This window comes from Tiliqua scincoides, chromosome 8, assembly GCF_035046505.1.
Source record: "Tiliqua scincoides isolate rTilSci1 chromosome 8, rTilSci1.hap2, whole genome shotgun sequence".
Lineage (NCBI taxonomy): Eukaryota > Metazoa > Chordata > Lepidosauria > Squamata > Scincidae > Tiliqua > Tiliqua scincoides.
The window spans coordinates 15627166-15640843 of NC_089828.1; the positions used below are offsets into that span (position 1 = coordinate 15627166).

Below are 13678 nucleotides of genomic sequence, written 5' to 3' on the forward strand. Positions count from 1 at the left end.
AGAAAAAATGACCATTTTCGTGGGTTCAGTGGGCTGCAGCCATCTTCTAGTTTTCTAAATATGAACTTAATGCGCTCTTTCTCTTCTGAGCATTTGTTTCAGGGGAGCTGAAGGTTTGCGGAAACAAACTTCTGCAAATGGTAGAGATTATTTTTGGTCTTTAAACCTTTGCAAGTCACGTTTTCATCCTTTTTACTTTTTTGTGTGTGGGAGCTTTTGGAGGAATATGGCTGGAAAAGTATTGCCTCCTCTGTGCAAGCTGCTTGAAAGAACATTAGATATGCTAAAGAGAAATATTATATGAAGAAACTTGCCAGTATTCTCAATTCTTTGCTTCACTCTTCAAAAATGTAATGATGGTAGTGGGTAATGAAAGAAGCCAACCAAGGTACTTAAGAATGACCTCACTGGATCAGGCCATAGGCCCATCTAGTCCAGCTTCCTGTATCTCACAGCGGCCCACCAAGGTAGGTATTTCAGTTCATGAGGAGAATCTGAGGGCTTTTTTTCAGATGTTCTTTTTGCCCCTTGGACTTTACACTTGATGGCTCCTCTTCCATTACATGAAAAAGAACATAAAACATGAGCTGCTTCCTTCTAGTGAGAGCCCATTGGTTCATCTAGGTCAGTGTTGTCTGATTGCCAGTGGCTATCTTGGGTTTAAGTCAAGGGTCTTTTTCCCCCTACCTGGAGATTGAACCTGCTATTGAGTTTACCCCATCCCCTTTAGAAAGTAACAGGTAAACACAAGATTTTTCAAGCATAGACTATATATGCAGCAGAAGGAGGTGGTTGTATCCTGCGGTAATACAGTGGACTGCAGAACCGAAGGCGTTTTTTATGTTCCCTGCAAGAACACTTAGAACAACTTGAATAATTATTTTACTTGAGCCTGCTCCTCTTGTGCAAACTTTGTTTGCATTAAGGCCTTCATATAAGGAAATTGTGATTTACTCCATTTTGCTATCTCAGTCTGCTCATGTGAGAGCAGACCTTAGTTCACTAGTGAAGAGGGTAATGGAATGGAGAGCATGAGAGTTCAGGGTCCACTCCCAGTCTCTTTCTGCATAGTCCTGCTTACATGTAACATTTTGGTAGCAGTAGAAGAGCTGTGTTTTTTTTTTTAGCAGTGGCATGTTTTAATAAAATTTTAAACAAATATAGGAAGATGGGAGCCCATACTTATTAAAAGGTAAAGCAGCTGCAATGAATATCTGACTTTCTTTTTAATTGTTTCCCTTTTGTTTTTTCAGGCTGTTACAGTGCGCAATTCTATGGCTAAATCATTGTACAGTGCCCTGTTTGATTGGATAGTTTTTAGAATTAATCATGCACTTTTGAATACCAAGGACTTGGAAGAGAGCACCAAGGTAACTTCCGATCTGTGTGTAAACTTGCATTCTTTTGTCAATAACACTGTACATCTAGAGAGTTTGTAGAAATGCTTTAAAAGCATTAGTTCACTTTAAAAATAGGTATTTTGTGTCTTTTTGACAACTAGTTTTGTTTTCATTGGTCTCTTGAGCTGTTTGCCTCTGAGTTAAAATAGGAACCAGTATTGTTACTCCCTATTGGAGATTTTAATTTACAAAATCCAACTTGTTGAGAGGTAAAATACATTGGCAACTGTTGGTTCTATTTTCCATGAACTAGTGCCTGAATTATCTGCTCCATATCAACATTCCCTTCCCTCTTGTTCACCTAGTGCATCTGCCCTGCCTCTAACTGTTCTGCCAGATTCCCACTCCAAGCCTCACTTAGGGAACTTATGCCCACTCTAAGCTAATTAGCTCCCCTTTCATTCCCCAACAATGGCCCCAGTTCTCTACAGCAGCACTGCTAGACTCCACCACTAGGGTAGCTTGCCTGTTTAAACTGCAGGGACCCAGTTCCTAAGGCAGCAGTCCTTCCCGGTATAGCAGCACACCTCAGCTCGAACAGCAGCCTGTTCGAGTAGTCCCTTAATCAGTCTGTTAGTCACAAAGTCAGTCAGAGTATCCAGGGCAAAGTCCAAAGTCAATAAGCCAAGTCATAGTCTGAGGTCAGATTCCCAAGTCAGTCAGTCTCCTCTTCTACCTGCACTCCTTCTATAACCCACAAACCCTTCCTGCCTCAGGTGCTCCTTATATCCCTGAGGACCCTATTGCCTTCAAGTGGCTGCAGCTGTGCAGCACACTTTGCTGGATGCCCAGGCCTTACTCTTAAAGGGGCCACTGCTGACACCACATCTACCTCCTCGCCAGATCTTCTTCGATTCCAATATACTAACACCATTGATTGTTCACTCTTGGGTGTAAAGTTCTTAGCACAGACGCAGATGGTACAACTGATATTCTAAGTAAAATTCAGGAGTCAGCTATGCATTCTGGACCCAAGTGCATTGAATTTTGCATACATACATGTATAAGAAGTTGTACCCACATATGGACAGCTGATGTTGGAATGGGAAAACTTTCCCCTTCTACTTTACCACATGTAGGGGAGAGGATCCAGGAAATAGTGGTATCTGATTGAGCTCAGTGTCTTCCTGAGGGGGAAGTATGTATGGATGTTCAGTGATGTGGCTCAGCTGTGTGTCCTAGTGACTTATGTCTCTAAGCCATTTATTTGAGATACAAAAACTATATCTGTTTTTCTCAGTTGTATTTGAAAGATTACTGTAATTATTGTCAAATGACATAAGCCTGTAAACTCACAATGTTCTCATATTGCTGAATGTTAAATACATAGTCTTTCTAATTGCACCACTCAGGTTAAGGTTATGGGCTTGTTGCACCCTAAGCAGATAAGTGTTAATGTTCAACACTTAGCAGATTCTAAATAAATCCCAATTGTTCAGGCTCAGAATAGGTCATTATTTCACACTTAGTATGAGACTTTTGCTTATAATAAATTAGTAACATTATCTACCAGAGGAACCTGCTGTTTTTGGGAGTTCATTCAATATAACATGTTCTGGCTTGGTAACATTACAAGTTTTATGGCATTGCTAAATATTCAGCTCTCAAAAGATGCTTTTCTATTCTTAAAAGCCTTTGATTTGCAGCATAATCTGTAATACAAATTGACCAGCATGCTTCCTGACTCTCTCCTCTACATTTGGTACATTAAATATATTTATGCAGAAACTGCTGCCTTTTAAAAGGGCCAAGTGCAAAATCTCAGCAGGCTACCAGTCAAAGATTTTTATGCTATTGGCAAACACTTGTTTCCCAATAAATCAGAGATAGTTGCTTTTCTTAATACATACAACTGTGACTGAATTTCATCTAACAAACACTCGCTATGAAAATGTTTTAACAGTGATTTCACTTATTCTATGGAGAATGTTTCCAAAACTGTTATAACAATGTTTAAAGTTTCATGTTGGGCCAAGAAAAAGGCATACATTCTAAATGGGATATGTTTACATGTGTTGAAACATTGTTCTGGAACAGGGGTGCCCAAACCCCGGCCCGGGGGCCACTTGCGGCCCTTGAGGCCTCTCAATGCGGCCCTCAGGGAGCCCCCAATCTCCAGTGAGCCTCTGGCCCTCCAGAGATTTGTTGAAGCCTGCACTGGCCCAATGCAATTTCTCTCAGCATGAGGGCGACTGTTTGACCTCCCGTGTGAGCTGTGGGACGAGAGCTCCCTCCACTGCTTGCTCTTTCACATCTGTGATGCAGCTGTGGCAGCAAAGGAAAGGCCAGCCTTGCTGTGTGCAAGACCTTTTATAGGCATTGAGCTATTGCAAGACCTTCATTCATTCATATAAGTTCATCTTTAATATATTCATTTATGTAAACTTATGTAAATGTATTCAAATTTTAAATGTAAATTAATTCTCCCCCTCCCCCCGGCCCCTGACACAGTGTCAGAGAGCTGATGTGGCCCTCCTGCCAAAAACTTTGGACACCCCTGTTCTGGAAGATCATTGCCTAAAAATCCTAAAAGGCCATATTTATTAGTCTTTACAAAAGAAAATTATAGAATTCCGACTTCACTTGCTGCTATGAAACTATGAAAATAACAATACGGCACTAAAAATCTAAGCGATCTTGCTAAGCTTCACAATCCTTGCTAACAGGGCACCTAAAGTGGTGGTGGTTTTATGTCTAGCAGGGGAAGAGCAACTGTCCCTATGCAGTCTATTTAAATGGCTCTTTGATGGTCTCTTTTTCTTGGTTCTAGTAGGGGGCTAGGCTAGATGGCTTTGAAAGTACCTTCCATCTCTGATTCTAGATTGGGAGCCCCCTGGGAACCATATTTTCATTTTGTTTATGTAAACCACTTTGAATCTTTGGTGAAAAGCAGTACTGTATAGAAATATTTTCAGTAAATGATTTCTGCAAAGTCCTCTAGAAATAGTTTAACATATGAAGCTGCCTTTATTCTAAAATCAGTTTTAAAATCTGAGAATGTGATTTCCTTAATTGGTGCCAAGGGAGTCCAGGGAGTCCAGGGAGTCCTTTGGCAAGGCACCTGGAAAAGACAGCATCCCTGCTGAAGTCCTAAAATGCTGCAAAGAGATCATCGTCACTGAGCTGCATGAAATCCTCTGTCTCTGCTGGAGAGAAGGTGGAGTACCTCAAGACATGAGGGATGCAAACATCATCACGCTGTACAAGAACAAAGGTGACAGGGGTGACTGCAACAACTACCGCGGCATCTCTCTCCTTAGCGTTGTAGGAAAGCTGTTTGCCCGAGTTGTACTAAAGAGGCTCCAGGTACTTGCAGAGAGAGTCTATCCAGAATCGCAGTGTGGATTCCGAGCCAACAGGTCCACCACTGATATGGTATTCTCCCTTAGACAACTGCAGGAGAAATGCAGGGAACAACGACAGCCACTCTTTATAGCCTTCATAGATCTCACAAAGGCTTTCGACCTGGTCAGCAGAGACGGCCTCTTCAAGATTCTCCCCAAGATTGGATGTCCACCCAGGCTCCTCAGCATCATCAGATCTTTCCACAAGGACATGAAGGGCACTGTTGTCTTCGATGGCTCCACATCAGACCCTTTTGACATCCGAAGCGGAGTGAAGCAGGGCTGTGTTCTTGCACCAACCTTGTTTGGGATTTTCTTCGCTGTCCTGCTGAAGCAGGCCTTTGGAACTGCAACAGAAGGCATCTATCTCCGGACCAGATCAGACGGAAAGCTCTTCAACCTCTCCAGACTGAGAGCAAAATCCAAAGTCCAGCTGAAATGTCTGCGTGACTTCCTCTTTGCCGACGATGCGGCTGTCACTACCCACTCTGCCAAAGATCTCCAGCAGCTCATGGATCGTTTTAGCAAGGCCTGCCAAGATTTTGGACTGACAATCAGCCTGAAGAAAACACAGGTCATGGTTCAGGATGTGGACTCACCTCCCTGCATTACAATCTCTGAGCATGAACTGGAGGTTGTCCATGACTTTGTGTACCTTGGCTCAACGATCTCCGACACTCTTTCTCTCGATACCGAGCTAAACAAGCGCATCGGTAAAGCAGCTACCACGTTTTCCAGACTCACAAAGAGAGTCTGGTCCAACAAGAAGCTGACGGAACATACCAAGATCCAGGTCTACAGAGCTTGCGTCCTGAGTACACTTCTGTACTGCAGCGAGTCATGGACTCTTCACTCACAACAGGAGAGGAAACTGAGCGCTTTCCACATGCGCTGCCTCCGACGCATCCTCGGCATCACCTGGCAGGACAAAGTTCCAAACAACACAGTCCTGGAACGTGCTGGAATCCCTAGCATGTATTCACTGCTGAAACAGAGACGCCTGCGTTGGCTTGGTCATGTCGTGAGAATGGATGATGGCCGGATCCCAAAGGATCTCCTCTATGGAGAACTCGTGCAAGGAAAGCGCCCTACAGGCAGACCACAGCTGCGATACAAGGACATTTGCAAGAGGGATCTGAAGGCCTTAGGGATGGACCTCAACAAGTGGGAAACCCTGGCCTCTGAGCGGCCCGCTTGGAGGCAGGCTGTGCAGCATGGCCTTTCCCAGTTTGAAGAGACACTTTGCCAACAGTCTGAGGCTAAGAGGCAAAGAAGGAAGGCCCATAGCCAGGGAGACAGACCAGGGACAGACTGCACTTGCTCCCGGTGTGGAAGGGATTGTCACTCCCGGATTGGCCTTTTCAGCCACACTAGACGCTGTGCCAGAACCACCATTCAGAGCGCGATACCATAGTCTTTCGAGACTGAAGGTTGCCAATACAATACAATTGGTGCCAAATAATGAACATATTAGACCAGTGGTCTTCAACTGCACTCATGACATGACCTCAACAAATACGAGACAGGGGACTCCACTGTCCATCCTGGCCTGCCCACCCTCCAGGGCCCTATCTGCCCACCCCCACAGCAACTCGATTTGTTTCTTGGTTTTCCATGAAGCTGGGTGTGCAAGATGACAGCTAGAATAATGGAGGAATCTCATGATAAACTTGACTGCACACACACTAGAGTTCATTTTGAGGGTCAAATTCATGGTAATGTAGATGTTAAACAAATCTGTCTTCCCTGCTGTCACTTCATCTGCACCATGTCAGCTACTGGAGCGCTGCTGAGTGGTGAGAAGTCAGTGACATTTTGGCCATCATGGAAATTGGATAAGCTCTCAGAAGTCAACCAGTTTGTTAAATACTTTGTAGATAAAATTGCTTGCACCCATTCCAGCTTACACTTCCTGTTAATTGCAGAGAATGTGAATAGGCCCAAGGCTCTTTGCTTATCTTGTCTAGAGATACTTTTTGTTTGGCCAAAGATGTGGGCAAGATTCTTAGAGAGATGAGGCATTCTTTAAACCTTGCTAGTCCTGACTGGTTAAAGTGAAATGCCCTCCAATAGTTGATGATAGATGTTCAAGGAAGCTGTGCTAAGACCATGCTGAAAAACTCTTTAGTCTCTCCCATCCTTGGTAACCTATTGCCCAATAACTGCAATAATTTTTATTACTAAAGAATGGTTAGATTAAAGTAAAATTGCTGGTTTCACTTGCTTAATGCTATATTTTGGTTGATACTTTCACGATCTTAAAAGCATGTGTACTGTAGTATCCATAGATTGCTTATGTAAGGGAAAAGTTTGTGTATTGAAAATCAAGTCTAAAATACTGCTGAACTGAGTAATTGGCTAATAAACTTTTTTTACGTGAATTTCCTTGAGGTTGTTGGATATACTTGAATGTATTTAAATATATTGCTGTATTTGTACAACCACCTTTGGGCATTTAAAAGAAAGGTGTATTATAATTTAGAGGCAATAGAAATACCTTTGACAGGCTATCATTTTCAAAAGAAAAGCAGGTTGAGCCTCATTATTCGCGTGGTTCCGTTCCAAGCACTCACAGGGATGGCTAAAAACACACTATAGCAAATCAATTTAAAAGACAAAGTTTCTTTGCCCAGGTGATTTAAAAACAGCCTTGCTAATCTTTGTGTTGTAAGATAAGAGTCATTAAGAAGACAATCCATCAATCATTCATCCTCCAAGCGCTTCACCCAGTCCCTCCCTTCACCAATGCAGTGATCACCTTTCTTTCACATGGTTGGGGGGGGGGGGAAGAGGGGATCGCCTAGAGAGGAAAGGATTGATGGATTGTCAGCCAACTGCCCTCTCTCTCTCATTAAGGAGGCTATTGTTAAAGGACTGTTCAGTTTTTTAAACTTATTTTAAAGGGGTGCATTTTTCCCGTTTTCCAGGGATCAGCACTTTCCTTCTCATTTGCAGTGGCCATTTGTGTTAGGTCAAATCCATGTATAAAAAATCTGTGTATAACAAGGCTGGACCTGTACTTAGTTCTTTAGCTTACATTTTGTTCTCATGCTCAAATCAGACTTTTTTCTCTAGTCTTCTCCCCCTTCATCTCAGCACTTTTGCTTTCCAAATGTCAGCCTACCTTCAATCTATTCTTCACCCTGGAACTGCTTAGACTAGGCATGCTCAAAGTTTACCCTTGTTCATTTTGGTAAGATGAAGACTGAAGTTTGTCAGTAGCCTGCCCTAGAGGGAGGGGTGCTTGGCCTTTTGGAAAAGCAAAGGTATTGCCCTCAAACCTTGCATATCTGGAGGCTACATTTTTATTTAAACTTTGATCCAAGCCTATGCAGTTCTATCACATGCTTTAACATTGTGTACTTGTGCAATCTGGCATCTTCAGGTATCGGTGCAGTACTTCCACTGTTCTTTTTTGTATTGCAGACTTTGTCCATTGGAGTACTTGATATTTTTGGGTTTGAAGATTATGAAAGTAATAGCTTTGAACAATTCTGCATCAATTTTGCAAATGAACGGTTACAGCACTATTTTAATCAACACATCTTTAAACTGGAGCAGGTAAGTCTTCAAAGCATTCATGTTTACTAAGTGTAAATGTCACCCGAGCCCAGCTTCACTACATTTCTCCTCAGGTGTTGGCAAATTGTTGCTCTGTGTGTGTTCAATCCAGATATGTGCTACAGAGCATCAAACATTGGCTTTTAGTTCCTAACCTGACTGCAGGCTTATAATTTGGTCTCTCAGATATTGTGCAGATCAACAAGCTTGGGTCACAGTGGAGCCCGAGATTCTCTGGATGTATACAAATCAGACATTTAAATTTGCCTTCTGCTTGAGTCAGACAATTGGTTCATTGAACACACTATCTATATTTATTGGCAGTGGCTCTCCAGGGGTTCTGACAGAGTGCAGACTTCTTTCTCTTACTCCTAGAGATGATACAGATGGACCTGGAACCATCTTTGTGCAAAATATGTACTCTGCCACTACCACTGAACAATAGTTTCTATCTTCCTGACTGGAATGACTGCCTGTCAGCTCACTCTTAAGCCTCGACTTGTGCAGTGTGTTATACCACCACCAGCCCATTTATTTACTTTTGGAAAACATTTTATATGTTGACATTTTAAACGCTTTATATTTTCTTCAGTAAACAAAACTTCCAGAGTAATGTTTGAAGAAAAAATCTACTCATAAAATGTGTGTAGTGTGCGCACATAAATTTTTCTTACTCTACAAATCTGCTGCATTGTTGCATGAAATTTTTCTTAATGAATGTAACTTGACGCCCCCTTGCCCCAGGAGGAATACAGACTTGAAGGCATCAGCTGGCATAACATAGACTACATAGACAACTCTGGTTGCATAAACCTCATCAGCAAGAAACCAACAGGGTTGCTCCACCTGCTGGATGAGGAAAGCAAGTGAGTATGCTATCTTCCTGCTCTTCTGTGCATCAGGTTTCAATGTCAAACCAAATGGCCAACTAGAAGCAGAAATCAAAATAAGAAAGTGTACCATCCTTCAAAGCAACTGTTCGAAATGCATGGTAACGTTCATTACCATTTGGCGGTATAGATTTTCACAGAATGGAGAGAGCTTACCAAGGGTACTTTAATTATTAGATGGGTCGGGTGCATGAATTGATTGCCCGCCAGGTAGCACATTGGGGTCCTCAGATTTTTAAAATAAAAATGTGTTGTATACAGTGATGTCTGTTAAATGCGTACCTGAAGCCCAATGGCTGTAGAGTGCAGACTGCTTAGCTCTGTAGAGTTTAACTGCTGAAGTGATGCTTTAAAATAAAAACTCTGCCATCTCCAAGGGATGCTTCATACTTTTTTTTGTTGTTGTTCAGAAATTAGCTTTAGGTAGGAAGAATTCCAATTTGTTTGAAGTCTGATGTGAGGGTTATTTTTGCTGTGAGTACATTGATTAGGCAGCTGCTGTATTTTCCCTATACTAAGCAGCTCTTAGATGTTTAGTGTTTGTGTACTAGGAAGGATAGGAGTGGAGATTTAATCAATTTTATCCCTAAAGACATGTTGCTATCTATAATAGAAATTTGTATGTTGTTGCAAAGCACATTTTGCTAATTATTGATTCAGGACCTGTATTTATCTGCAATGGGAAATTTCACAAGAATGATTATGAGGTGCATTCTTGCATAATTAATACTTGACCACAGTAATGAGGGCAAAACTATTTAAGACCAACTTTCTCTTGGTTTTTTTCCCCTTCAATCTAGTTTCCCACAAGCCACAAACCAAACACTGCTGGACAAGTTTAAACGTCAGCATGAAGGAAACCTCTACATTGAATTTCCAACTGTAATGGAGCCTGCCTTTATCATAAAGCATTATGCTGGAAAAGTTAAATATGGTGTGAAGGTCTGTCCACTGTCCACTGCTATCAATATGTACAACTCTTCTGTTTAACTTCCTTAAAATTATAATGTCTCAGCTCCCTGGATTTTGAACAAGGTTAAGCCAAGATTTCTTGGCAACTGAAACAACATGACAAATGTCCCCACTGCCATTCCATTCAGTGGGAGTAGCAGAAGTAGACAGACAGAGATGGGTGGTAGATGCACCCTGCCAATTTGCCTACTGGATGGTGAGTGCCCCCATTTGCTTTCTGAGGCTACTGCTTCAGTTGGCCCTGTTGAAAAGTGCCATTTCTCAACTTATCACCTGTACAATAGGAATTTAGATGTAGGTGTCCTGAGCCTCTGATTGTGCTCGGTGCCTCTATGTCTGTACTAGCACTCTGCAAACTAATCACAATATATGCATTTTCATACTTCACTCTGCTTTTCGTTTAATGATCCTAGATGGTTCTCTTACAAATATTTATGTACATAAGGTTAGGTTCCAAAGGCTTATTTGTAACTTTGAACTCCTGTGGGTTGGAACAGCCAGTTCTTGCCTGTACAGAAGCACTAGCAAAAGCTTGCACAAAAGCCTGTGTTGATGCATTCATTTCTAACTTGAATGTCTGTGAAGTGTTTTGTATTATGAACTACAATTGCCGTTATGTAAGTATTGTTGATTTCAGAGTAGATTGAACATGTGTATTGCTATTGCTGAACTTTTCAGTTTTGGACAATTTTTCATCCGTTTGCAGTAGGGCAAAGTACACAGCTGCTATGTGTGCGTAGATTGTTTTGAGGTTGACTTTTCTGTAGGGAGGTACTATGGACATGGTTCTTTGGAAAATGTTTGTTTGCTGCAGAGCAGTGTGGAGCAACCATCAGGGACCTTGTATATCATTTCCAAGCCTAGCAGACAGATTTAATGTACAAACAATTCTTAACACATAAATTCAGTACTGTTGTATTTACTCTAGATATAATTTTGGGTCTCTAAAGGAGTATTGGGTGTTCTGTACTGCTGTTATGGTACAAATGCAATTCTATAATCATGTTCCTCTTTTCATAAGAGCTCAGCTTTAGACCAACTCTATGAGGCATGAGGTGTTGAATTAATACCTTTCAGAAACTGTGCAGTACAATGGAGCAAGGAATAAAGTCTAAATAGAAACGTTACAAATGAGAACAATAAGGACATGCCTGACTACTGACATCTGTCTTTCTCAACTTTTAGGATTTCCGGGAGAAAAACACTGATCACATGCGACCGGACATTGTAGCTCTTCTGAGAAGCAGCAAGAGTGCCTTCATCTGCGGAATGATAGGAATTGACCCTGTGGCTGTATTTCGCTGGGCAGTCCTCAGAGCATTCTTCAGAGCTGTTGTTGCATTTAGGGAGGCTGGAAGGAGATACAATGAGAAAAAAACTGGTAAGTGTCTCTTACTATAATTCTGCTTATACATATAATTTGTTCTTCCCCTTGAGTCTCTTTGCATGCATGCCCGCACTGTGCATTTCACAGTTAGCCTCTAATTTCAGACTTCCGTTGAAAGAAGTACATTGTGTATTATTCTGGGGACATTTTTTGGGGGGAAAATTTATATACAAAGTTTGTGCATATTAAAGATTACCTTCATGATACAATGAATACAAAAAGTCAGATCTCAGTCATTTAGGAAGAATTAATAAAATGGTGTATAACTTTCTTTTTCATGCAGGATTCATTCTTTTCTAAGTTTGTGGAATGTATATATTTTCGAAATGTATTCAGCATGCATGATGAGAATATTTCTGTTTTTTAATGAGGCCTTTTTTCTTTGCTGGCAGTTCAGATGACAGAGACAGTTCTAAACCATAAGAAGTATTAACATGCGGGCAATAATTCATGGAGGGGTAGTCAACTTGAATATATTCACTACCCTTCCTGAGGAACAGGGGATTGTCGATTTAATGAATGCATGCTGTCATACTTTAAAGAACCAAGTACTGGCTTTTAGAATATTTCTGCACATAAGAGTTCAACAGGTGAAGTACCTTACTGTTCTTTTCTGAATGAAGATTTGAGAACAGCAGTGATGCAACTACCTTCCTTCCCAATGGATAATAGGATTAAAAGCGCTCCTGTTACCAAGGGCTCATGAAATCAAAATATGAACTAGGGGAGCTCTATTTTGCCTTTTTCCTTCCATTTATAAGATTGTGTATCTGAGCCTAAGAAACAATAATGCTGTGTGCCCCCCCTTTCCTTTCATTGCACATTTATAATGTATATGGATCTTTTTTTAACATCTCTTGCATGTAATTGCAACGTACTCATGATAAGCAGGATGTTTAATGTATTGTAAAGTTTGGCAGATCCTAATTTTGCAATTGGGGCAAATGGCAATTTGTATTGCATGGTGTTCCAGTCAATTTTGCTATTTTCATGGGTTCAACACTACCAGAGTTACTTCGACTGCCAGTCACATGGTTCCGGAATGCATAGTTGTAGAAATTAACATTTTGTTGGCACAGATACTTACTCGACTACCAGCTATAGCAGTGGTTCTAAAACATTTAACACCAGGACCCACTTTTTAGAATGGGAAACTGTCAGGTCCATTGGAAGTGACATCATCAAGCAGGAATTTTTTTTTAACAATCTTAGACTTCAGTCCTACCCACACTTACTCAGGAGTGAGTCCCATTAACTACCATTGTTAAAAGCATAGTAGCCTGTTAAAGGACAGATCTGTAACATTTCCCAAAATGCAGTCACATACCATGGTAGCATCAAGTCTAATATATTAAAAATAAAATATTAAAATGAATGGGGACCCAGCTGGTGGGTCCCAACCCACAGTTTGAGGAACACTGAGCTATAGTATTGGGCATGGCAGAGCAAGAATTAGGGATACTGCATAAATACTGTTTCCATGTAGGAAAAAGTGTCAAGGCATATTCTTGTCTATTTTACTGTGGTTACCTGTGGTAGGAAGCCACAGTTCCCTGTAGCTTCTAGCATGGATATAATTGGCAAAAATGGACATGTTCTTCATGGTCCTTCATAGCTTTTTCTTATCTGGAAGTGATATTGTGGGGAAAAACGTGGCATTAAAGAGGTATAGTTTCAGTAGCCAAATACCTTATTTCCTGGAAAAAATGGCACCTCTAATATCCTCAGTAATATGGGGATATGTTCCTTGAAAGCTAAGCAATGTCTCAAACAGGGCATGTAATTAACAATATGACCGTAAACTGGAACTGGATCTTATAACCCAGGAGGAGGAGGACTGTAGTGCTAAAGGAAATGGCATTATCAGAGTTACTGCATGCATGTTCAGAAACGCTGTAATATATCATGTTTGGTTGATGGAAACTGGTTCTCATTTGCTGCTAAGAAATTACCTAACAGCCCAGCTCTAATCCAGTTGGTGACAGCAATTGGATGAAAATGATTACGCTTTGGCGTTGCTGTAGTTCACCTTTATTTAGTTGCTCCTGGAAGATAGACCATGTCTAAGATGTGTCAAATAGAATTGTGGTCTTTTAGTGGCTTGCACCTGACATAGCTCTAACT

At 41.2% G+C, this 13678-nt stretch overlaps 1 protein-coding gene across 4 annotated transcripts in view; it reads left to right on the plus strand.

The window, feature by feature from the left end:
* Window positions 1–13678, plus strand: part of MYO9A (myosin IXA) — a 163181-nt gene that overhangs the window by 85163 nt on the left and 64340 nt on the right. For all 4 annotated transcript variants that reach the window (XM_066634984.1, XM_066634981.1, XM_066634982.1 and 1 more), the window contains 5 exons: window positions 1254–1370; window positions 8171–8305; window positions 9050–9171; window positions 9996–10137; window positions 11353–11548. In XM_066634984.1, the coding sequence (XP_066491081.1) occupies window positions 1254–1370; window positions 8171–8305; window positions 9050–9171; window positions 9996–10137; window positions 11353–11548 (712 nt within the window). The remainder of the gene's footprint in view (window positions 1–1253; window positions 1371–8170; window positions 8306–9049; window positions 9172–9995; window positions 10138–11352; window positions 11549–13678) is intronic.